Source organism: Anopheles maculipalpis, chromosome 3RL, assembly GCF_943734695.1.
Source record: "Anopheles maculipalpis chromosome 3RL, idAnoMacuDA_375_x, whole genome shotgun sequence".
Classification (NCBI taxonomy): Eukaryota; Metazoa; Arthropoda; class Insecta; order Diptera; family Culicidae; genus Anopheles; species Anopheles maculipalpis.
In genome coordinates this window covers 18733468-18756433 of record NC_064872.1, presented here as the reverse complement: position 1 = coordinate 18756433, position 22966 = coordinate 18733468, and the positions used below count along the sequence as shown (strand labels likewise).

The 22966-nt window shown below is 46.3% G+C and overlaps 4 protein-coding genes across 4 annotated transcripts in view; 3 read left to right on the top strand and 1 right to left on the bottom strand.

Moving 5' to 3' along the window:
• Positions 1–6481, top strand: part of LOC126565807 (angiotensin-converting enzyme) — a 76423-nt gene extending 69942 nt beyond the window's left edge. The window contains exon 11 of the mRNA XM_050223016.1: positions 6465–6481. The gene's annotated coding sequence lies outside the window, so the exon portion shown is untranslated. The remainder of the gene's footprint in view (positions 1–6464) is intronic.
• Positions 1132–16664, top strand: LOC126560452 (fibrillin-2-like). Its single transcript, XM_050216411.1, has 14 exons — positions 1132–1295; positions 5707–5833; positions 7568–7748; positions 7811–7928; positions 7995–8938; positions 9000–9237; positions 9997–10192; positions 10257–10750; positions 13251–13270; positions 13317–13419; positions 13489–13674; positions 13840–14681; positions 14754–16209; positions 16289–16664. Exons 1-14 carry the CDS (start codon positions 1171–1173, stop codon positions 16635–16637), a joined length of 5379 nt encoding a protein of 1792 aa, XP_050072368.1. The 5' UTR covers positions 1132–1170; the 3' UTR covers positions 16638–16664.
• Positions 9850–11223, top strand: LOC126564847 (epidermal growth factor-like protein). Its single transcript, XM_050221967.1, has 4 exons — positions 9850–10192; positions 10257–10750; positions 10811–10990; positions 11065–11223. Exons 1-4 carry the CDS (start codon positions 9854–9856, stop codon positions 11207–11209), a joined length of 1158 nt encoding a protein of 385 aa, XP_050077924.1. The 5' UTR covers positions 9850–9853; the 3' UTR covers positions 11210–11223.
• Positions 16665–17171: 507 nt separating the features above from the next.
• On the bottom strand, positions 17172–22241 carry LOC126563924 (fibrillin-1-like). Its single transcript, XM_050220731.1, has 7 exons — positions 22099–22241; positions 21905–22025; positions 21679–21839; positions 21311–21588; positions 19599–20222; positions 19396–19521; positions 17172–19321 (listed from the first exon to the last, which is right to left on the bottom strand). The coding sequence occupies exons 1-7, from the start codon at positions 22239–22241 to the stop codon at positions 17172–17174; spliced, it is 3603 nt and encodes a 1200-aa protein (XP_050076688.1).
• Between the last annotated feature and the right edge of the window lie 725 nt (positions 22242–22966).

Below are 22966 nucleotides of genomic sequence, written 5' to 3'. Positions count from 1 at the left end.
AGGCATAAGTTAATAAGTAATAAAAATCTCCCTCTACGACACACTCCACATGAAATTCGATCCAAAATGACTCGTCAAGTTCATTGTCGTACGGTCGCTGCATCCAGGAAATCGGAACTTACAGGGCCAGTCAACTTGCTAGCACTGCCAGCCCGTAGACGAGGGCCACAATTTGCCTCAATTGAGTTGAGCGGGTTATGTTTTGTTTTCATTCGATGTGCTTGTCACGTCAGCTTCCTTAAGTGGGATTGCATGGTACAGCGCGGAGTTGATGTTGCAATCGGAGCTGCAGCGGAGTTAGAAGCATCACATCTCGGGTTTCCTCGAGATGTTGATTCATTCTCAACCATTTTAAACGAGCTTAAGGGGAGAAAAGCTTTGATGAAGTAACGACTACAGTAGGTACAAATTTTAAATGTAGAAACATCAAAATGTGAGTATGAATATTTTTGAAGCAAATGTTGTTTTTAGTCTAAATTTCTGCGACTAAAAATCTTTACTCCAATCCCTATCGCACCAATCCGCATTGATAAATATAGACTTCCAAAGGCCAGTTCATGGACCAGCTTTTGCCCTCCTAAGGGCTATAAACGCTACCAAACACATACACATACAAATACACTTTGCAAACAGGCTGACCTGCGTGCGTGACATCAACCCAGCACTGAAACAACATCCCTTTAACGGCTTACAGCAAACGGACAAACGGCCAAAATCAAGTGCATGCGCGAGCGCACTCGCCTTATGTGTGACAAATGCAAACCCCAAAAGCGTCCGACGCGGATTGAAGGGCCACCGACCGGCCAGCCGCATATCCGAGATGGGAGCCGCTAAATTGAATTTGATCGTGCTCGTCATCTCGTTACATTTCCGAGACAAGATGATGTTGATGATCCTCGAGATGGTTCGTGTGACAAACGGTGAGCAAACGGAATCGTACGTCGGGTCTGTCGCAAGCTATCAGTGTTCCGTTGACTTCTGGCCGATGCGAAACGGGATAAGTAACGCCGAGCGAAGTGATCTTATTTTAATGCGAGCGTTACGGGAAGTGAAAGACAGCTAGTGAGAATTTCTGCGAAACGTGTTGAATATTAAAACTTTGCAAAGAGGATATTCCGGATTACACAGTGATGGTAGTTAGTGCTTAATTATGTGAATTGGAATTCAGTAATGATGAAAAATCACCTCAACAGCAGTCGAGTGCAGTGTGGAGCCTTTTGGGTACTATTAGTTCTTCTTATCACGTCCCAAGTGTGTTGTTTGCAAGGTGACAATGTGTGCTATCGTTATGAGAGGTAAACTATTTTAGAAAATGTTTGCCACGTTCGATCAATTGGTGTACAGCTTTATAGCGCTTCCCAGGACTTATTATAAATATGTGAACAAGAAACCAGAATTCGACATAATGTTAGTGCTTATTGAGATTGAGCCCTCATAATTGAGATCGTTAATTCATTAAACGAGCCATTACTTCTTTCCATTACGAACAAAGCAACGCCAGACCCGGACAACACCCCGGTTGCACTGTCAATTTCCCTCGCAGGTGTCAATAGCAACCTTATTAATTGGACAATGTAATGGATCGTAATTCGCCATGAGAACCGCACTTAGTCGCCACTTGCGGCGACTTGGGGCGGAAAAAAATACAGTCGTACCCCGCAGGAAAGCGCAATAAAATAACACCTTTGCCTTGGGCCACGCGCAGCGATCAGTTGACGTGTCGAGCCTTCCACGTGATAGACCTTTGCCCGTTTTGTAGCAGACTCTCGCTGCAGCAAGGGTTACATTTGCTCCAAACAATTGGTCCAACGTTTGGCTGGCGGGAACAAATGGGCGGCAGTAGTTTGTTGTGCTTTGCTACAAAATAACTACACATCGCTGACCGTCAGCTGTGGACCAACCGTCGATTGTGTTGCGAGTTACGAGGATTGGTTCTGTTTTTTTCTTCTTCGCTTTTTGCATCTCCGTAACCAGCGCTCCCGAACTCTGGAGGCTGTTGCAGTAGGGAAGTTGTGCTATTTTACCGTTTTCCACTAATAGCAGCTGCCCCTTAAGCAACGAAGACGATAATAACAGTAACGTTGGTGCTTTGGTGGTTTGGGCCTCCAAAAACTGGGTGTGCTCTCCGGATGGGATGTTTCCGCATATTTGCCCCGTTCTTTGGCACAACACGGTGGACGCGGAGTTTTCCTCCTAGTATCCGTTCGATTATTACGTAACCTCTTCGACAGCTGATTTTCACTCCCTATTTTTCTCACCATCACCTGTCGGAGGTGAGTGTCATTTTTCCAATCACATCATCTCACTATGATTGATGGAGCAAAACGTGCCGAACGCATCGCAAAACGGTACCACGCAAAACGGTGAAGGTGGCCACACTAACGAGCATTGGAAAGGAGCTGCAGCTAAATGGTGGCTTAAAATCGGGTAACAAATTTGATAGCCGCTGATGGTGAGAGTGCGTCCGGGAAGGCACACTCGTGTTGGTCACCGTGTAACACGAACGCATGTTACAGTTTTGAGATGAAATATCCACCGAGTTGGTTTAAGCAGGAGCTGGTGCGCACTTGCATAACGCGAGTGTGATTAAGCGACTTGCGTGTGGGACACGCGGAACATAAATCAGTACCAATTGCGCCAATGACAAACAGTTCCATTGTGGCAGTTGTACAAATTATTTGTGCTTAAGGCAACCAAAATTCAATTTTCCTTGATTATTGCTTTATGAAGCGTAATAAGCAATGACTAGGATGACGATGATTAAGAAAGTTGAAGGATCGTTTGGAATTTGATCTGAATCTGATCTGCTTGATTGTATTTTTATTATTGTAGTCCGAATTTTTTTCGTACAGCCAACGACCAATCAACGATTTAATTTTTGACTTTGAATTAATTGAATTAATACTCGTCAGTTCGTTCACTCCCCAGATCAGATAACTATTGGAAGAATCAGTGTCTGGACTGCACAGCAAATGGCGTAAGACTCATATGGCCAACCTTTGACATATTTTAGAATATTTTTATCACATCTTGTCCCACTATTGTGAATAGTTTTTAGCATCTTCTAATACTTGGCTAAAACCCATCTAACAATGTTTTCGTTCGGTTATAGCAGCTCTTGGCAAACTAAATCCTAATGGCACGGCCAATACGTAACATGATCTTCAGGCTTGGCCTGATTGTCTGAGCGACCGGCTTGGCTGTTAATGCTGTAGGTATGGCAAGTATATCCCTACGTTTTTGGTTTCTAGCATTGCTGCTAACATTCCTTGTCCATATTTTTGTGGTCTGCTGAGGCTTTCTTCAAAATTTCTGCAACAAGGAATGCATCCTGCAGTCATCTTTCATTCTGCAGCTTAGACGTAAACAGAACAGCTTCTTTTAACCATTTAACATGATCTGCACACATTTTTAATCTAGACAAATTACGACATTTATTAGGTTCTGTTCTCTGTGTTTATCAGTTGTCGTTATCGGTTGAATTTAAAAATTGTCTGTTTTTATCTGAGTCGATCCGCGTTTTGGCTTTCAAGCTTCGAGTCGAAACTGTGCAAGTCATCTTAAGGTGCCCAGCTAGAACATGATTATCATAACATTTTAATGAGAGCCATTTCCTGCACAGTGACACCACCTTAAGAAGGAAGTAAAACTCTGCAGGGTTTATGTGTTCGCTGCTCTACTGTTCAATGTCTTGATGAGTATAATGTGCATTCAACTATCATGTGATAGGCAGTCTCTGGAGCATTGAACAAGCTCCAATTCTCATCCTGTGCTATTTTGCAGTTTATGCAACCAATACTTAGCTAAATCGTGTCCGGGGTGTCTCTCAGGTTCAAGTTTACGTGAAATGTAAGTAGTTGTCAGTCTACTCTAAAATACCCGTGTACACTACACAAAAAAGTAGAAAGAGTGCACATTCTAGTCTCTTCATGGACACCAAATTTTAGGAGCAAAAAACTTGTTTTTATGATTTTCTTTGAACCTGAGCTCGAACATTCCATTGAAGGAACCTAATAGGTTCGTAACGAAACTCATATCTCTACTACTTACTCAAACAACAAACAAATAACAGCTCCAAGGCACAAATGCAGTTGGTAGGTCCCATGGATATGAGCTATTTGTAAATTGGCATAGGGGAATATATCTCAGGCTCAATAAGAAGAAGAAGAAGTAGGTATAGAGTTGCCATTTTTGGAGTGCATAAAAATGGTATATGGTGTATGTCCTTCAGCAAAACAGCAAAACAGTGAAAAAGAAATCTTAGTGCTCACTCGAAATAATAAAAACCTTTTTAGGTTAAAATATTTTTTTAACACATCAGATATACAAATACATCTGATGTCAAAACATTTTTTTTATATAATACTCTAGTTTCACTATTTAAATTATTTTCTTATAAATTATATTGCAGGTTTCAATGATAAAGAAAATATAAAAACAGTACAATCGAAAGATTTCTCCAACTCTGTCCAAATCATTAAGTAAATAAGGGACGTAAAACATAATCCAGCGTAAGGAACCATCAAATTCTTTTTCTTCTTCTTCTACTTCTTGACTTAACAACCTCTAAAGGTCACACTGACCATTGAATGACTTCCTAGATTTGCAGATACCGCGTATTTGGGCAGTCAGTCCTCACTGCGGGGAGACGGTCCGAATGAGATTTGAACCACTGTCCTGCCGTGTAAAGACCGAGCCTTTGTTTCTATTTGTTCTATCAAAACGGAGGAATTACTTTTTTATCCAAATTGTATATTTTTGTTGCATTTGAGTCGTTACAAGCCTACCATTGAATGTCCCAATCGAATTATCTACGTTCAACTATACATAAATAATTAAATAGAATAATTCGAGAAGATGTAACAGAATACTATACAACTGTACTGTCTGCCCAATTAAATTAAGAAACACGATAAGTTAACAAGAAAGTTACCAACAATAACAGCATCTTGAATCCTCCCACAAATGCCGATATAACAGATTGCATTAGCAGCCACTTTTCACTCAGAACTTTCAACTATCGTAACCACAGGCACGCTATGCCCTGCTCGTAGTTTGCTTGCATAGAAAAATGAAAAATGTTTCTCAGCCTAATAAATCCATCTGCCATACGTACACTCAAGCGCTACTTGTCGAATCAGTCCGATGGGAGCGCAATGCAAACCGTTGGTTGTTGTTTTGCCAACTGCCGTCTTAAAGTAAATCTTAACAGCACGAACGCATTTTTATCTCCCTCGCGTGGTGCTACTGAAGTGCGCGATGCTAGCGGGCAATTAAAAGCGGGGAGCAAAAACGAAAATCCACCAAATCCACCAAATGTGGGCCACCGAATGCAGACAAACGAAACGGCTTGAAAAACTAAATGTGAACATCGTGAGTGATGCAATCGCGACGTGGTGGCGATGGCGTGTACCGGCGTAGCACTGTACACATCGGGAAGCGTCCGGGAGTTTGTTCTGGCAACCCTTTGGAGTTGAATCGATCGCGTTATGGCATTTGGATGGAAAAAAAGCTCCACTGTACGGAGACTCTTGGAAGTAATAAGACTTTCTTCAATGGGTCTTTTTTCTTGCAATGGAATTCGGTCAAAGTTCAAATTGCTGTAGTTGGTGGCGACATTGGCACAACGTTAATAGGCTGTAAAGTGGCATCGAATTGCTTGTTTGCTATGTTTGGATGTTTTTACACATATTTTCAACCTTGCAGCTACATCGAAACGGAAACCATTCCACGCAATCAAACAGTGCAGGTGCTAACAAGGCAGTGGTGTCTGGAGATACCACCAAGATGCACCTCTTATCGCACGGAAATCAAGGAAGTGTTTGTTAAGCAGGTAAGCACAGTTTCAAACCCATCATCAGACTCCCATGCTTCAGTTTTATATCTCATTTAATTCAAATAAAAACAAAACATACAGCGACATTTCGGGCCTCCAATTGACTAATCTGAGTCATGCTAAGCTACTCCTTAATAGCACGCTCCCCTATGCCCATCTTAACCCACCCATCACGACAGCCATAAAATACAACGCTCCAACAAACATGCAAATGTGCCGCCAGTTTTGCCATTCACCTCAAATTATGCTTCTTTTGCGCGCCAAACCGGTCACAGAAACCCAAAATGATCCCCGCCCGAAAAGGGAGAAGTGCGCCCATAACAGATCGTAAACATCAATTACCGCTATTAGGTTTGGCGGTAGGACCAACACACGCGAAAGAGGATAGGTACTGCCGGCGTCGCCCAAACGCGAACATAAAATGTCTCATCCATTATTTCATATTGTCACTTCCGCCCCAGCGTGTGCAATAATGGGGTGGCAGTGCGCTTCGGGAGCTCTTTCTTTGTCTTCTGCTCATCATCCCGCCCTCGGTAGTGGCAGAATAGATAGCTCCAGCAAGCACTCCACCCCGATAAAAGGGGAGGCAATCGTGAGGATGTGGAGCCGCATAAACGCACACACATAGCGAAGACAGTGCACCCACCGTCAAGAACAGGAAGCGGACGGCTACGACGCTCTCGAGCATTCTCACTATCCTATCAGAGTGCTGGCGCGTCCGTTTGAAGCTAAACGAGCGAAAACAAAAGCCCATCAACAGTCGTAAGACAAGCTATCTGGTGGTTGCTATCTTTTCCTTTTTTTTTTTTTTTTTTTGTTCCTACTGTGAGAGAATCCTCCTCTGCTAGTTAGTATTCGGTTTCGGAGTGTCGTGAAGATTCGGCTACGTCCGCCTTTTGTTTCGGTCGACGTGGCACGGTCCGGAGGGAGTTTAATTCAATCAGCCCTGCTTCGAAACGGATCGTGCCCGGGTTAGAGGATGTGTTTTAATGCGTTTGAAGTGGTGATTGGGCAACCGAGCAGCATACATGTCGGCATGTCGTGGTGAGCCTGGGAAATGAAAATGCTAATGCCGGAAGGGTTTGCCGAGGTAAGCAGGCAGACAAGATTCCAAAGAGACTAGAACACCTTATGAATGATAGTTTTTAACTTCCGACTGATAGCTTATGGACGAATGAGAAAGGAAGCTTACAGCAAAAAATGGGTATTTCCGATGCACAAAAACGATTCCGACACGCTTTAGAATTCACATATAACTAATGGAAGTTGCTGCTGTAAACAAACAGAAATAACATAAATTATCAAGTCAAGCTTTTATTTATGCATAAATAATTTCTTCCTCGTCTTGATAGAACCATCAAACTATCGGAATCGTAAATCCAACCAATGTTTGGTTCATTTTCGTGATAATACGCCATATCGAACGTGTTTATTGCGTCACACCATATTCAGTATGCTACTTCCGGCGGTCATCGTGGTAGTACACTCCATCACCTCGTGGTGGTTCTAAATTTGCGATAAACTCTTTCTGTCACTGTCACTATAAATAATTTACTCACGCACATCGAAAGACGCATAAGGACTTAACATTCATCGCAACGAATGTGTGCAGAAATTGACAACAACGGGCTGGTCGGATCGAGTTAGAACACTTTTATAACCTCGCTGCCTCATAAAAGTACCTCACTGCTTATGCCTGTTTTTTGTTCTCCTAAACCTCCACTCCTCCAGAACGTCACCAAGACGCGACGCGTAGAGTTCTGCTGCGAAGGGTACCAGGAGCGGCGCAACGGAAACGGAACCGCCAGCGAGTGTCGTCCAATATGTCGCGGTGGATGCATCCATGGCGAATGTTTGGCGCCGAATGTGTGCACTTGCGAGGCTGGATTTGGTGGTAAACATTGTCTGCAGCGTGAGTATGTCTTGCAAATCGAGGGTAGGCCTAATGACGCGATAGTGAACGATTGCTTCTAGGATGCCGAAACGGAACGTGGGGTGTGAATTGTCGGAATCGATGCCACTGCCAGAACTATTCGCATTGCGACACAAAAACTGGCCACTGTCGGTGCAATGAGGGCTGGATGGGAAAATTGTTGAGTATTGCAACAATTTGCAAGCTTCAAAGGATGATCTTTAATGCATTAACATCGTTTTCTAGCTGTGAAACTCCCTGCCCGGAAGGATTCTTTGGAACGATGTGTATTAGCAAGTGTAATTGCACCACCCGCTCATGTCATCCCCAGACAGGAGTCTGTATGCCGGACGATGAGATAGTGATGTTTGACAACATCACCAGAACGATAGAGAACAGTTACTCATCCGAAAGCACTGAGCGAATATCGGCCGAACAGTGGATCAAAGTCGATAATGAAACACTTTTGCTAACTAGCAGTACAACAACGATGGCCGACATTTCTACGACCTCTTCTAGCACAACTAGCACTGCTAGCACTTCCCCCGAGACTACCACCACCATCACCACGACGGAAGCTACCGGCCAACTGCTACCGAACGCAACCTACGCCGAGTCGTACCACGAGTACCTGCCAAACAACACCGAGATGAGCATGGTCCTCACGAAAGGTCACTCACGATCGGCCAGCAACGAAAGTGTGTACGAGCTAGTGACGACCACTTCTCGCGTCGAGATCACCTTCATCGATACGGCGGTAAAGAAAATTGAAGATCCCTCCACGTACAACACCACCTCCCAGGGGGAAGAATTGTCCGCCATTGCGAACGACAGCACGAACGACACGGACACACAGCTAGTGTACCTGGAGTCGGAAAACCACCCCGTGCTGGTGGGTATCGCCGGGGATGGTACGGCACAGAGTGGCGCAAATGATCGACAGGCGCTCGTGACGATCTCCTGTCTGCTGATCACACTTGCCCTACTGCTGTCGGTGGTCGTTTATATGAAGCGGTTGAATAGGAAAACGCTTGCCAAACCGGCTCCCACGGCACCGCCACCGGTGAAGATTGTGGACGAGAGTGTTCAGACGGGGACTGATTCGAATCGCTCGTCTGATCCTCTTCCCGATCTTCCACACGTAACGTACACGAGGGTGAAACCGAAACTGCAAAGAAATGGAGACATTGGTAAGGAAATAGCTGTAGAATCGCGAGTTCTCGACAATGTCACAAAGAAACTTCTCCACAGAACACTACGACGTACCGGCAAACAATAGCTTCATCCATCGGGCTAAATCTTCACCGTACAACTACAACTTTTCGCTCAATCAAAAGCAACCGCCCAGAAAGTATAGCCTTGAGCATATCTACGACGAAATTCAGTACCCACCGTTGGCGGAAGTGGCGAACGGCACGACACAGTCCGATAAGTTGACGGTACAGATGGGTGAGAAGGATGACAGCTACTCCAAACCGATGGTTCCCACGTAGGGTGTTTAGGTTTTAGTTTGGTTACTTTTCTTAACGAAATAAACGTGTTTTTTTTTTTGTAATTAAACAAAGCAAAAGAGAATTCGTCTTCGTACAGAGATCCGCTTGAGAACATTTATCGCTGCGGGTGTCATTCCATTGCAATGCGCTTCAATCTCATCGAGCGTTCATATGAGTTATGAATTTCTGTACGATCCATCAATCAAACCTCTTTAGCTATTCAACTTCACACATTCCACATGGAATTCCTCACTTCCTTTTTTGCATTAAACATGTCACATCTCGTCAGAATGCGTCAAAGCCGTCCAAGAATGTATTTGTGTGCCTGTTGTAGCTTAGAAGCGCGAGAGTACTCGAAATCCCACCAATATCAGACCCTAGGAATAGCCAATCACATCATACACTGTGTCGCCCACACTCAACAATGCCTCGCGGTACGATATCATCTCGGGTCTCCGCCTCGTTAGAAGTGGCTGAGAAGTTTAATCAGCCAGTCGGTTTGCTGACCGTTTGTTTTAATCCTCCCGGAACCTTCCGTGTGGTAAGAGTTGAGCTGCAGTTAGCAAGTAATTGTACGGAGATTTGTAGTGTTGTTGAAACTAGCATCACAACATGGAAGGGTTTAAGTGGTGCCTGCTGGTCGGTTTAGCTTTGGTGTGTCAGTTTGGGCTCGCACCCGGTCAGGAAGGGGTTAAGACATGGCGCAAGGGTGGTGGCACCCAGGTAGCATCTTACCCCACGTTTGGGAATGAAAGTTTTATCGGGTTAGACCCTGCGCAACCTAACGTGACCGTTATGAATCTGCAACGATCGAACGAATCGGTGAGTGCTCTCGATCGCTTCATGAACAAAACCAAATCACAGATTCCGGCCGGTGTGTGCTTTGAGGAAGTGCCTACAGTTTCGCTGTTGAAGTACAACCCTGTGGGATATGTACCGCAAGGGAACGGGGTAAGTTTGAGCTAGATGTCAGACAGCGACAAAATTGCTTAATGACCTTCTACTTATTTCCCAGTCAAATCCTTCCCTCAGCCGCATCCAGGTTTGTTGTCCCGGATATGAGCGTAACGTTCACAACTTCCGCAAGTGTGAGCCCGTATGCGAGGAACCGTGCCTGAATGGGCTTTGCGTTGGACCGAACACATGTGAATGCTATCCGGACTTTGTAAGGAACGTGCAAGGACGGTGCGTTCCGACTTGCCCGATCGGATGCGATCATGGAGACTGTGTGGTCGGAACGGGTGAATGTCGCTGCCACGAGGGTTACGAGCTGGAACCAACGAGCGGCAAGATGTGTGTCCCCAAGTGTACCGGAGGATGTGGTCAGGGACGGTGTGTGGATGTGGAACGATGCCAGTGTGGTGAGGGATATACGTTCGATCCGAAGCATAAATGTGCTCCGCACTGTGATGGAGGCTGTGAGAATGGACGGTGCCTTGCGCCGGGAGTTTGCAAGTGTGATGAGGGCTACGAGATGCAGGAGCAAGGCTGTGAACCAATTTGCAGCAAGTAAGTACATGTTTGAAAAAGCAAGGTTCAGATTGCTTTCATAGTTTAATCTTGTTAAAGTGGTTGCTTCCATGGTGTTTGTACCGCGCCAGAAACGTGCTCCTGTAAGCCAGGATTCGTGAAAGTTGGTGAGCAATGCATCGCTACCTGCGATAGTCCTTGTCTCAATGGGGAGTGTACTGGACCGAATGTGTGCAGCTGCAAGCGAGGATACATTCTCGATGAGGCCAATCCTTTCCAGTGAGTATTATAGGCTAACAATCGCTCGTTCAAACTGTGAAAGCCTCTCTCTCTCTCTCTCTATCGCACTCTAGTTGCATACCGCACTGTCCCAACGGATGTCCGAACGGAGTCTGCTCCGGACCAAACATGTGCCTCTGCAATGCAGGATACGTGAAGGACCGTTCGCTAAAAGGAAGCCAAGCGTGCATCAAGCGCTTCGACGGAGTCAAATCATAAGTGCCAGTACCGATAACGTATCCCGTTCTACGTCAGCCGTGTGCCTCAACTGAAGTCTACGATTTTACGCTGCATTGTACCATTGCGCCGCTGTATTTGATAGCGCTTATCGCAATGGTTTGCACAATGTAGTATGAAAACATAAAAAAAGTTGTAAATTATGATGAGCAGTAATGCATGGGCAATTAATGCAAAGCAATTGTGTGCTAATTGTTATGTGTTTTTAATCATTATTTATGACGATGATGTATTCAGGAAAGTATTGAAATGCTGAGAAAATAATGAGAAGAAAGTCGTCTAACCCTTTAAGAAATTGGCATTATACGTGCTCGTTAAGTGCTCTTTAAAAGGGTTCTTAGTCTAAATTATTTGCTTCTTCTTCTTCTTCCTCCTCCTCTTCTTCTTTATCTAACAGCCTTCTACTAGGACAAACCAGCCAATTAAGCCTGCTAAAGGGGTCCGGTCCGGATGGGATTGGAACCCAGAACCCAGAGCCGTGTGAAAAGAGATACTTTCTGTTTGAAGAAATATGTTTGAATAACGTCTGCAACATTGAAACCGCATGCACGTTTGAAAGTGTTTCCAAATTTGAGTTGGAACAGCAAATGCAACCCTCTAATGACAAGCTCAACTGCATGTTTGACACTAAACATGACCTCCATGATGCAAATATTCCGGCTCCGTCTAATGGTCTTAGCCTCCAAAAACCGGTCCTGCATGGCACCCAACACTTGACTGCCTCCTTTTCCAGATGGCTCCGACCACTCAAATCCATCCAAACGTCTCAACGAGCCGCATGCGACGTGCGCAATGTAGTTGTTTTCTTCACCATCGCACCAACATAAATCCATTATTTATAAACATATCTCTCAGCGCAACTCAAGCTCTACGCACGACATAATGGATCATAACGCAAAGTGTTGGCTTACCAGAAGTGTGAGATTTCTTATCGGAATGGTGTAAGCGACCGTCACATGCGGTCGATGCGGTCAGAAAGAGCTCTCTTCCTCACCGAGTGGTCTTGTCTATTTCGGATTAACGTTACCATGTTTTCGGTTCTTTCGCACAATATTTACATACCAATACTCTCTTTCTCTGATGCACAACTCACAGGCTGCAAGGCTGCATCCCTTTTTGGGTGGACCCTTTTAGTGTTGCGCTTACCCTTTTCCACAAACACCACATACGGCCAAACACCCATTAGAACAGCCATTAAGTTCGACCGCCGTGCCAGAACGGTTCGATTGTTCCATTGATGGTAATGGCGCTGCCAGTGACACTCACCATCCCGGGAGAGGACTGATCGCACCCACCCCGGCGATCCGATTGCGCAGTGCGTGCGTTGCATGTGTAATTGCAATTGCGGCGATGTCTTGGAGGATCTCTCTGAAGAAAGCGCTCGGAGTAGGGCGCAAAAAGGGGCAACATATTTGTTTTGTTTCTCTCCAGCAGGGAGAACACACGCGCTAGACGCGTAAGATCTTTCTCCCTTGCATACGGCTCGACGTCGACAGAAACAAAGCAAGACAGGGCAGGCCGGGCTGGAATATGAAAAAGGCGAATGGGCTACGAAGAAAGATTATATTTTTAGTTTCTGCGCTTCGTTACACGCTCATGTGTGCTCATTATTCAGTCAGCCCTGCGGAAGAAGTAACGCGCTAACTAGTGGCGAAGGCGGCAAACGATTTCAGCATTCTGATAAGTTGCGCCCGATGGACGTTGATTCCGGTGACGTCCAGTAAGCAGTTCGTTGCATTGCCCCTTTGCTGGCAGCGTGCTTGGGTGTGTGTGTGTGTGTGTGGAGCGGAATAAATCATTTCGGACAACGAGCGACAAATTTCGACGACATCGATCGGGTGGCATCCGTCGATCGGGACGGTAAAGGGGTTGTAGTTGAAGAAAGAAAAGAATCGGGGAAGGAAACCGTCCCACAACCAGTCGTTGGCGGGGAACGGTACCGATCGTCGATCCTCAGTCGGTTGGTGAGCAGGAACCGCACAGGACGTTAATTCTTAACCTCTGGATCCGTCTCTCACCGTAGAGAGATTCTAAACCGTGTTTGTACGCGTGTGGTTTCAAGTGTCCTCGAACAAATCGATCCGTCCAGCAACAAAAATGCTTTATCTCAAGATCATTGCGACGGGTATTGTGCTGCTGCTGGGAATCCTTTCAACCGCAACCGTTAGTGCAGCATGCTCCAAAACAGTCGTGTAAGTGTTCACAAGCTTAACCGCGTAATTCTTGTGATAAGTAACAGTCTTTCTACTCTAACGCTGCAGAAAAACGAGGGTGGAGGTTAAGAATGGAAAACGGGTGACGGTGATCGATCAACCATGCTGCAAGGGATACAAACGGGTGAAAATACGCTGTATCCCGATCTGTTCGCTGCCCTGCGAGAATGCCAAGTGCACTGCACCGGATGTCTGCACCTGCAACGCTGGTTACGAGAAGCTGTCAGACAGTCGGTAAGTAAGACGAAGCAGATGACCCCTACGGGCGGAAGTGACACGCCCGTCACAAACTGGGGTGAGACATTTCGCAGTGCTTCCTCACTGTGCGTCAGCCTTATCACCTCACTCTCGCACATTATTCTTCTATTATCCGCGATCTTTCTTTTCTTCCGAAAACAGATGCATTCCGCACTGCAACGATTGCGATAATGGTATCTGCACGATGCCTGGCTACTGCCAGTGCCATACCGGTTACACCCGAGCCGACAATGGCACGTGTTTGGCAGAGTGTAACAACTGTGCGAATGGATTTTGCTTGCTGCCCGATGCATGCCAATGCTACGACGGTTACGAACTGCAAGGACTCGACGAGCAACGCTCCTGCCGACCCGTGTGCGATGGCGGCTGTCTCAATGGGCAGTGTGTCGCACCGGATGAATGTTTGTGTGGTGATGGATACACGCTCTCGCAGTATGGTGAATGTCTTCCACCGACCACGCCTGCACCGCGCTGCCCGGACGGGTATGTGGATGATGGGTACAGTTGCAGTCCAGTGTGCTCGGAACCGTGTCAGAATGGGACCTGCGTTGCACCGGATCAGTGCGAATGTTTCCCTGGATATTCGTCCGATAATTCCAGCTCCTCCTTTCTATGCCAACCGGTCTGCAATGGAGATTGTACGAATGGGGATTGCATAGCTCCAGGCGTTTGCATATGTCACGCACAGTACGGAAAGATCGGCGACGATTGCATACCGTTGTGTGAACGATGTTCGCTGGGACACTGTGTGCAACCGAATGTGTGTGTTTGTGATCGTGGCTATCGGTTGATCGATGGTGACTGTGAACCGATCTGCGAGACGGAGTGCATTAATGCGATCTGTACCGGGCCAAATGCGTGCACCTGTCTGCCGGGATATAATTACACCGATATTAATGCCCTTTTCGACTGTTTGCCCGTTTGTGAACAGGAATGCATCAATGGGCGATGTGCGGCACCGGATAGGTGTGAATGCAATGAAGGTAAGTTGTTTGGGTAAATCAATTTTCTTCTTTAATAGTGGCCATTTTTTGCCCCTTTTTGTCCCGGTCTAGGATACGTGCCAGATGAGGAGAATTCGTGCATCCATCCGAACGACTTGTGCCGCATGAAGTGTACAAATGGACATTGTGACGGTGCCGAATGTATCTGCGATGCGGGATACATTAAACATCCCACCGAAGGACACTGTGAGAAAACTTGCCCCAACGGTTGCACGTTTGGTGATTGTAATGGGGGTGAGTGTTTGTGTCATGATGGGTACCGTTTATCGCTGGACAATGCGTCCGTCTGTGAACCGATCTGCGGTGAAGACTATGACTACAGCAGTGCTGGCTGCATCAATGGACGGTGCATCCGGCCGAATGTGTGCCAGTGTGAGGAAGGCTATGAGTTTGTCGATGCTAACCAAACACGCTGTGAATCGGTGGAAGAGCTCACACGTCAGCGGTTGGCACAGGAACGGATGGCCGAGTGCCGCAGGAGTTGTCGCTATGGGAAGTGTCGTGCGGGTGAGTGTCGGTGTAATGAAGGATTTGCACATCCGGAAGGAAACACGCTCAGTTGTAAGCCCGTGTGTATGGAACCGTGCCGGAACGGAACCTGTATACGACCGGATCAGTGTGAGTGTAAGGCAGGATTCGTGTTTGTCGAGGGTAGTCAAAACCACTGTCGATCAGAGGAAGAACTGTTGCGGGAAGCGTATGAACGGTGCAAGGGTCGTTGTCGAAATGGAGATTGCCATGGTGATCAGTGTTTCTGTATGTTAGGATACAAACCATCCAATTTGGATCCTTACGACTGTCAGCCAGTTTGCGAGCGACCTTGCGTCAATGGCACGTGCGCAGGAAATGATCGTTGCCATTGCTTGGAGGGCTATGGACTGAACGATGAGGATAACCATATCTGCAACCCGATCTGTACGTCTGCATGCATCAATGGGGATTGCGTTGGTCCGGAACTGTGTTCGTGTTACGCCGGATACATCTTGGCGGAGAATAGCAACAGTATCTGTGTGAAAGAGGAAACACCGGAGGAACGATCAGCCCGCCTACGCCAGCTTACGTGCGAACGGGAATGTTCAAACGGATGGTGTGAACAGGGTGAGTGTCGTTGTGTGCAGGGTTTCTATCACGAGAATGGCCACACGTTCCGGTGCGAACCGTACTGTGAGCGACCATGCGAGATGGGTCGCTGTATCGGGAACGATACGTGCGAGTGTCTTGTGCGGCATGAGCTCGTCGAGCCATTCGTATGTGGTCCCATCTGTAGTGAGGATTGTGTACGAGGGTACTGTGCAGCGCCAGACGTCTGCCGTTGTCATGACGGATACGAAATGGTGAACGGTTCGAGCAATGTTTGCGAACCGGTGTGTGGTGTGGAAGGCTGTACGAATGGTGTTTGTGTAGGGCCGAACGAATGCAGCTGTCTGGATGGATACTATCAGGATCCGGATGATCCGCTGCTGTGTCATCGGGAGCTGAGCGTAATACAACAGATCACTGATCAAAGGTATGATAATTTGTGGAGTGGAGCTCGATAATCGGCTTTATGGGTTCGCTTCCTATGCTTTTTTTTTTCTTTTGCACAGTAACTCTGGTGGCGAATACTACAAGATGTCCTACATCCACTACTTCATCCCGGTAATTGCAGCCGTAGCACTGATCGTAGCCGTCCTAATCGTGAAGATGATCGTACGCAACCGCCAGAAGGACTATCACGTCGGCAAGCTCGGTAATGTACAGGGACGTCGCAAGTCGGCGTCAAGTAACAGGGCCAGCAAGCGCAACACCGCCAACCGTACCACCGATTATAACGATTACAATCTGGTCGTTCTCTTCCCTACAGAGAGCAAGGAAAACTGTGTCTACTTCATGCCGAAACCGGACTCCAAGACGAACGAGCTCACAAAATTGAATCTCGAAATTGAAACCATCTGAAAGCGCTCACCTCGGCTTGGGGATCTTGGTAATCAAGCGATCCAACGTGCGGGGTAGCGTTATCTACAAATTCGCAACACGGCTCGGGTGGGAGACACTACTGGATCTTACCTTCTGGACAGGCGAGACACGCATCAGTTTTCCATTTTTGCCTCTGTACATATGTGTGCCAATGTTGCTTCTTAGGAAGTGACTTCTATTTACTAGTTAAGGTCGATTAGATAGTAAAACGATAGCGAAAAAAAACCTCAACAAGAACGAAACATGACACAAATTAGGGGAAATAAAATGAAAATTTTAATTGAAAAAGTTTAGCAAAATTAGTTTTATTGTTTCGCTTTGCTCCAATTTGAATAAATAATCCTACAAATGCATCCTACCAAGCGATCAAGGTAATTAGTTTAGCAGTCCAGAATCTGCAATGGCGGGTGATGATGATGGGATGAATACTGCAAGCAGAAAAGATACGATTAATCTGTTAGAATTCCTACATCCTGCTTACCACACGTACCTAATCGTAACACTGGTCAGCTACTAGTTGATGTCCGTTTCCCTCGAGTTTCGTTTTTTAACGTATTTGCACATCAAAACAGACGCTGTGACGATCACAATTGTTGCACAGATGACTGCCGCTATAATGATCCATTGGTCACGATCAATTCCCGACAGTAGGCTGGATCCTGCCAGTTGAATCGGTTCTGGCTGAGAGATGCTTTCGTTTTTCGATTCAGCAATCGTGTCACTCGCTACCACCAACTGCTGCATCGACTGATCGAGTAGTTTTACCTTATCAACAGGGTTCAGATTTATGCAGGTACCATCAACGGCAATGGCTCCGGAATCGCATACACATTCTCCCGTCGCTGGCACTGCTCGGAATCCGTCCGGACAGTTTAATGGTTCGATTCGATCGATCTGTTCCTCATCATCATCCTCTTCCTCGTCCTCATCATCTTCGGCAGCAAATCGACTTCGAATGTAAAGATCATCAACTGCAGCTGGTGCCTCGACACAGGTGTGCCCATTCCGCAGGAACGTTCCCGTTTCACAGAAACAACGTCCGTCTACGCACTCCCCATTTACGCATTCAGGGTTACACGTACGTTCACAGTTGCCTTGCTCATTGAGGACTAATCCTTGCTCGCACTCACAAAAGTTGGGTTTCGCACAATAGGACCCCTTTCCGCATGGTTCCTCGCAGTAGGGTTCACAGTGGCCTTCGAACGTTTCGACGTATCCTGGTAGGCAGACACATACATCCGGTTCGGTGCAGATACCGTTGGTGCAGTCATCGCTGCAAACAGGCTTACAGTACACTATCGATTCCGGCCCAATAGCCAACTGATAGCCAGGATAGCAAGAGCACACATTGTTATCAATACAATCGCCATTTGCACAGTTCACGTACAGCTCATCGCACATAGGCTCTGGGGTTGGAGTCGTGGGACATTCCGGAGGTGGCACTGTTGGACAAATTACGTCTGGACACGATTGTACCGGTGGGCAAGTTATTGGCACTATTGGTGGTGCCTTAGTCGTCGCTCGGGTTGGAGGTACCGTTGGACAAATCACCTTTGGACATGGTGTTGGAGGAGGCGGAGGTGGAGGACACGTTACGTTACATACAGGTGGATCAATCTCAGGACAGTTAGGTTTCGGACAATCGGTTGCCTCGTCACAAACACAGCCATGGGACGCATTTTCCACCTCATAGATAATGACGTCCTTACCGCACTCGACCGGTTCCGGGATGAGCTCACACGTTTGTCTGCCTTGTTGATCGATGGTAGAGTAAAAATCATCAAAACATCTACAAGCGTTAGGACCACCACAGATGCCAAATGTACAATTCACTACATTCGGATCACAATACGGTGCACACTCAAAGCTCGACTCCTCCAGTGTCTCTGGGTCTTCGATCGGTGTATATCCTTCCAGACATTGGCACATATTCGGAGCAACGCAAATACCATTCTGACATCGGGGCACACACACGGGCTCGCACTGTCCCGAATCTACCGAATACTCGTATCCATCGTTGCATAGACACTCGCTCGGCGCTAGGCAGCGGCCATTGATGCATCCATTCACACAGACCGGGACACATTCTGCTGGTCCACCGTGCGTTGGAATTGGCATATAGTATCCCTCCAAACACTGGCATTGATTTGGACCGACACAAACTCCATTATAGCAATCGACCACAGCTGGATCACAGTTTGCCTCACACCGATCACTTCCGGGTGCACGAACGAATCCCTCATTACACACGCAGGTATTTGGGGCAATGCAGGCGCCATTTTTACATCCACCATCACACATAGGTTCGCAGATGGAGTCGAATTGCTGTAAGGGATGATATCCTGGATGGCATACACAATGGCCCTCCTCTGCACAGTAACCATTGACGCAATGTTCATGACAGCTAACAGGTTCACAGAGCATTCGTCCATTTCGGATGGCTAGCGTGTAACCTTCGTTACACTCGCAAACGTTTGGCTGTGTGCAGCGACCATTCGTGCAGTCCACCAAACTGTCCTCGCAGATCGGTTCGCATACACTCGTACTGTTGTCCACGAATCGATGACCAGCTAGACATTGGCACACGTTCGGCCGGATGCAGTAAGCGTTAACACATTTGTTCTTGCAGTATGGAGTACAGATTGATGATTTGGAAGTTGGTGCTATAAATCAATGGACAGGTATCAATACTATATCAACAAAGAAAGAAGTGGACGATCACGATCGTACTACTTACAGCTTGAAGTTGCAATGTAACCTTTATGGCATTCACAGTGATCCGGAGCAATGCATCGTCCATTTGAGCAACCTTTCGAACATTTCGGCTCACAGACATTCCTACTGTTTTCACTCTTAATGTAACCTTAAGAGAAAAGAACCAAAATTGCAGATTATTGTTAGAAAAAAATGTAAAAGACTTTGTCCTACTTCCTTGCGCACCTTTTTTACAATCACAAACATCCGGAGCGACACAAATCCCATGGACGCATGGTTTCGAACAGTGTGGCACACATTTTCGACCCGTCTTTGGATCCAACTGATAACCTTCCCGACACTGGCACTGGTTCCCACCGATGCAGACACCATTCTCACACGGCTCGTTACAAAACGGTTCACACAGACCGATCGTTTCGTTGTACAGGAATCCTTCCGCACATTCACACACTCCAGCACCAGAACACACCCCATTCACACAACCGTTGCGACAGTCGGGAACGCAAACGTGTGGCGACTGTTCATCCCGTGGACGATAGTTCCTGTGACACAGACAGACGTTTGGTGCCACGCAGTCTCCATTGACGCAGGGTTCGGAGCAGCTTGGAATGCACACAGATTGGTCATCCTCAGCGGGACCATATCCTTCGCCGCAGCTACATTTACCCGGAGCGATACATTGGCCACCCTGGCAAGGTTTTAGGCACACCGGGACACAGTGGTTGCTATCGTCTAGCTCGTACCCGGCATGGCAGGCACATTGGTGCGGTCCAATGCAGTTACCGTTGGCACATCCTTCGGGACAAACGGGCACACAGGTGAAGTTTGATTGCGTTGAAAGTGTGTATCCTGACAAAGAAGACCAAAAGCAATGGGAGAAGTTATTATTATTCAAACAAACTTAAGCGAATTAACTCCAGACAGAGGTGCGGACGGCTGGTTGAGGCGTCAGCCGCATCGGTAGGATTCGATGTTCAAATCCCATCCGGGGGCCGTTCACCTAAAGCGAGGACTTACTTAGCCATTCGATGGCCGGCGTGACCAATGTAAGTAAGTCGTTGAGCCAAGAAAAGGATGCTGGCCTCAGGTAACAACAGGCAACAACGAAGTAATTACGTCTTGAAAGACTTCAAGAATTCGACCGGAAAAACGTTTTTTACCGTAAATTTAAGGTAAAAAGAGACTACAAAAATATTGAATAGTCGCATCAGGAGAAAATTATAAATAAATCCAAGATGAAACGAGTTTTCCTAAGCAGACTGAGGATCCATGTAAACCCAGTGGCGCATCAAGGTGTTTGGAGCCTTTTGGCGGCATGGATATCGGGATTCAACACGAACATCAGTCCCTGATCTTCGTGTGAAGGGGCAACGTAGATCTTAGATGTTATTGGTCTTCTTTTTCAAATGTATTCACAACGGCAAGCACTTTTGTTTTCGAAAAGGCTTGATTGGTCACGGAGTCCAAGAAAAGATTCTCTACTTAACGGAAATTTGAAATCCCAGAACACCCAGCACCACAGATTATAGCAAAAGCACACAAAGCAGAAGATTGGCGATCAAACATTGTGATGGGGACCTTCAAAAATGTAAAGGACATGATGATATCTCAGAGACATCAAGAGTCCTCGATTCCGGAGACCTCAACTGTGAACACCTGATGTTTTATGTTTGCGGCTAGTCTTTCAAACTATCAACTCTGAACTGATCATACTGTCATTGATATATGTAATTCATACAACAAAAAACATATTTTAAAATTAAATTTGTCCGTTGAAGGTGTTGAAGTATTTTCAACTTATTTTGGGAAATCTTTAGGAATCTTCGTAGTCTCAGGCTGTACTGCAACATGGACACCCTGGGCGCTTTGGTAGTATGATATGGTTTTTTAAACTCTTTCTTAGAAACATACCACATGGTAACCCATCACACACTAACCTGCCTCACACTGGCACATGTTAGGCAGCACGCATACGCCATGAACACATTCCTCCGTACAGTGTGCTACGCAAGCATTGCCATCATTCGGATCCGGTCGATATCCCTCGTCACATTCGCAAACATCATCGACGCACCGTCCAAATCTGCATGTACGATCACACTTTCGACGACAGGATCCGCTCGCTGGATCTCGCTCAAAACCCGCATCACAAAGGCACACGTTCGGAGCAACACATTGTCCATTTTCACACGGTACTTCACAGACAGGCTCACAGCTGTAAAGCAATCAGAAACAAAGAGAACATACCACCCAACATAGGTTACAATTCGAAACATGCGCACGTGGTAACTGATGATCACCTTACCGATAATCGCTCACTTTCTTATAGCCACTGTAGCAATCGCACGTGTCTGGTGCAACACATTCTCCAAAGATACACTTCAACCGACAGGATGGCAAACATTCATCCCCAACTGTATGGTACCCTTCGCAACAGGCTCGTTTTTTCTGCACATCGTAATCTATCTGCAAGAGGACGCGGATATTAGGTAAACCGATCTTTCACTTGGAACACGGTCCCAACAACTCACAGAACAGCTCAACGTATCCACCATGATTGGAATCCGCATCGGATGCTCACTGAACATGCAGTAGTACGTTCCTTCGCCAAACTTTATGATCTGACTTTTATTTTCCACCAACTTAGGTACTCTGCAATGTATTTAAAGAAAGCTAGGAAACGTAAAAACACAATACTTTTTCTACCCAAGAAACTTCAACATACTTTTCCTCTTCATAGCACAACTTTTCAACAGCCATCACTGATAAAACTGCTTGCTGGAATCCCACCAAAACCAGACACCAAGAGCACAAAACTACCGCCAAAGGAATTCGCCTGGGAAAGGCAGAATTCAAATCTTTCCCCATTGCCAGAACTTCACCAAAGCGGACTAGCACCTCTCCAGAATGCGTGATCGTGCTACGACCCTCAATACGCTACTGAACTGTCCCTACGATCGATTGCTCCATACGCCACTTCGTACGCGACAATTTAGCAGCGACGGGAAGCTTCTGGGCAAATGGGAAAATTCGACCCGCTAATCAGTAGAATCGGTTCTTACGGGAAAGAAAAGCAACAAAATCAAACTTTTTTTCTTCTTCGTCGAGAGGAGAATTCTACTACCGGAGCAGGGGGAAAAACAGCATCCCACTTGACTGTTGACCAGTGTGTAGTCAACCGTCACCAGATTGGTTATCGGTTGAGGTTGGGGATTACGGAATTGTTGTCGATGAGCGCAGAGGGACATGCCCTCAACCCTTGTTAGTTCGTGTAATCTTAATAGCTTTTTTTTTCATTCGTACGATCGATTTTCTGGCCATGAAGGGAGCGCTGTGTTGTGCTCCGGATTGAGTAATCTTGGTTCGCGTTCCATGAGTTGAGGATCAGTGCCGGCTTCGGAAGACATTTCTCTCCTAGCGCAGTAAGTAAATCATCATTTTAAATTAACCAGTGCATCGAACAAATGTTTTGTGCGAAAAAGGAGGAACGTATTTTTAGTCACCTGATATCCAGCACGTATAGCATTGAAATCTTTTGAATTTCGAATATTTTTTTAACTCATCAAGGCTATTCTTTAAAACAAAACGGTTTA

What these genes read in the sequence shown, in the direction of transcription:
- LOC126560452 (XM_050216411.1), top strand. Translation starts at nt 1,171, where the DNA reads ATGATGAAAAATCACCTCAACAGCAGTCGAGTGCAGTGTGGAGCCTTT. An exon ending in GCAAAGAAATGGAGACATTG is followed by an intron (nt 8,939 to 8,999) that starts GTAAGGAAATAG and finishes ACTTCTCCACAG; the next exon opens with AACACTACGACGTACCGGCA. An exon ending in ATGTACCGCAAGGGAACGGG is followed by an intron (nt 10,193 to 10,256) that starts GTAAGTTTGAGC and finishes CTTATTTCCCAG; the next exon opens with TCAAATCCTTCCCTCAGCCG.
- LOC126563924 (XM_050220731.1), bottom strand. Translation starts at nt 22,241, where the DNA reads ATGGGGAAAGATTTGAATTCTGCCTTTCCCAGGCGAATTCCTTTGGCG. An exon ending in TTGTGCTATGAAGAGGAAAA is followed by an intron (nt 22,026 to 22,098) that starts GTATGTTGAAGT and finishes AATACATTGCAG; the next exon opens with AGTACCTAAGTTGGTGGAAA. An exon ending in TGTTTGTGATTGTAAAAAAG is followed by an intron (nt 19,522 to 19,598) that starts GTGCGCAAGGAA and finishes TTTTCTCTTAAG; the next exon opens with GTTACATTAAGAGTGAAAAC.
- LOC126564847 (XM_050221967.1), top strand. Translation starts at nt 9,854, where the DNA reads ATGGAAGGGTTTAAGTGGTGCCTGCTGGTCGGTTTAGCTTTGGTGTGT. An exon ending in ATGTACCGCAAGGGAACGGG is followed by an intron (nt 10,193 to 10,256) that starts GTAAGTTTGAGC and finishes CTTATTTCCCAG; the next exon opens with TCAAATCCTTCCCTCAGCCG. An exon ending in GATGAGGCCAATCCTTTCCA is followed by an intron (nt 10,991 to 11,064) that starts GTGAGTATTATA and finishes ATCGCACTCTAG; the next exon opens with TTGCATACCGCACTGTCCCA.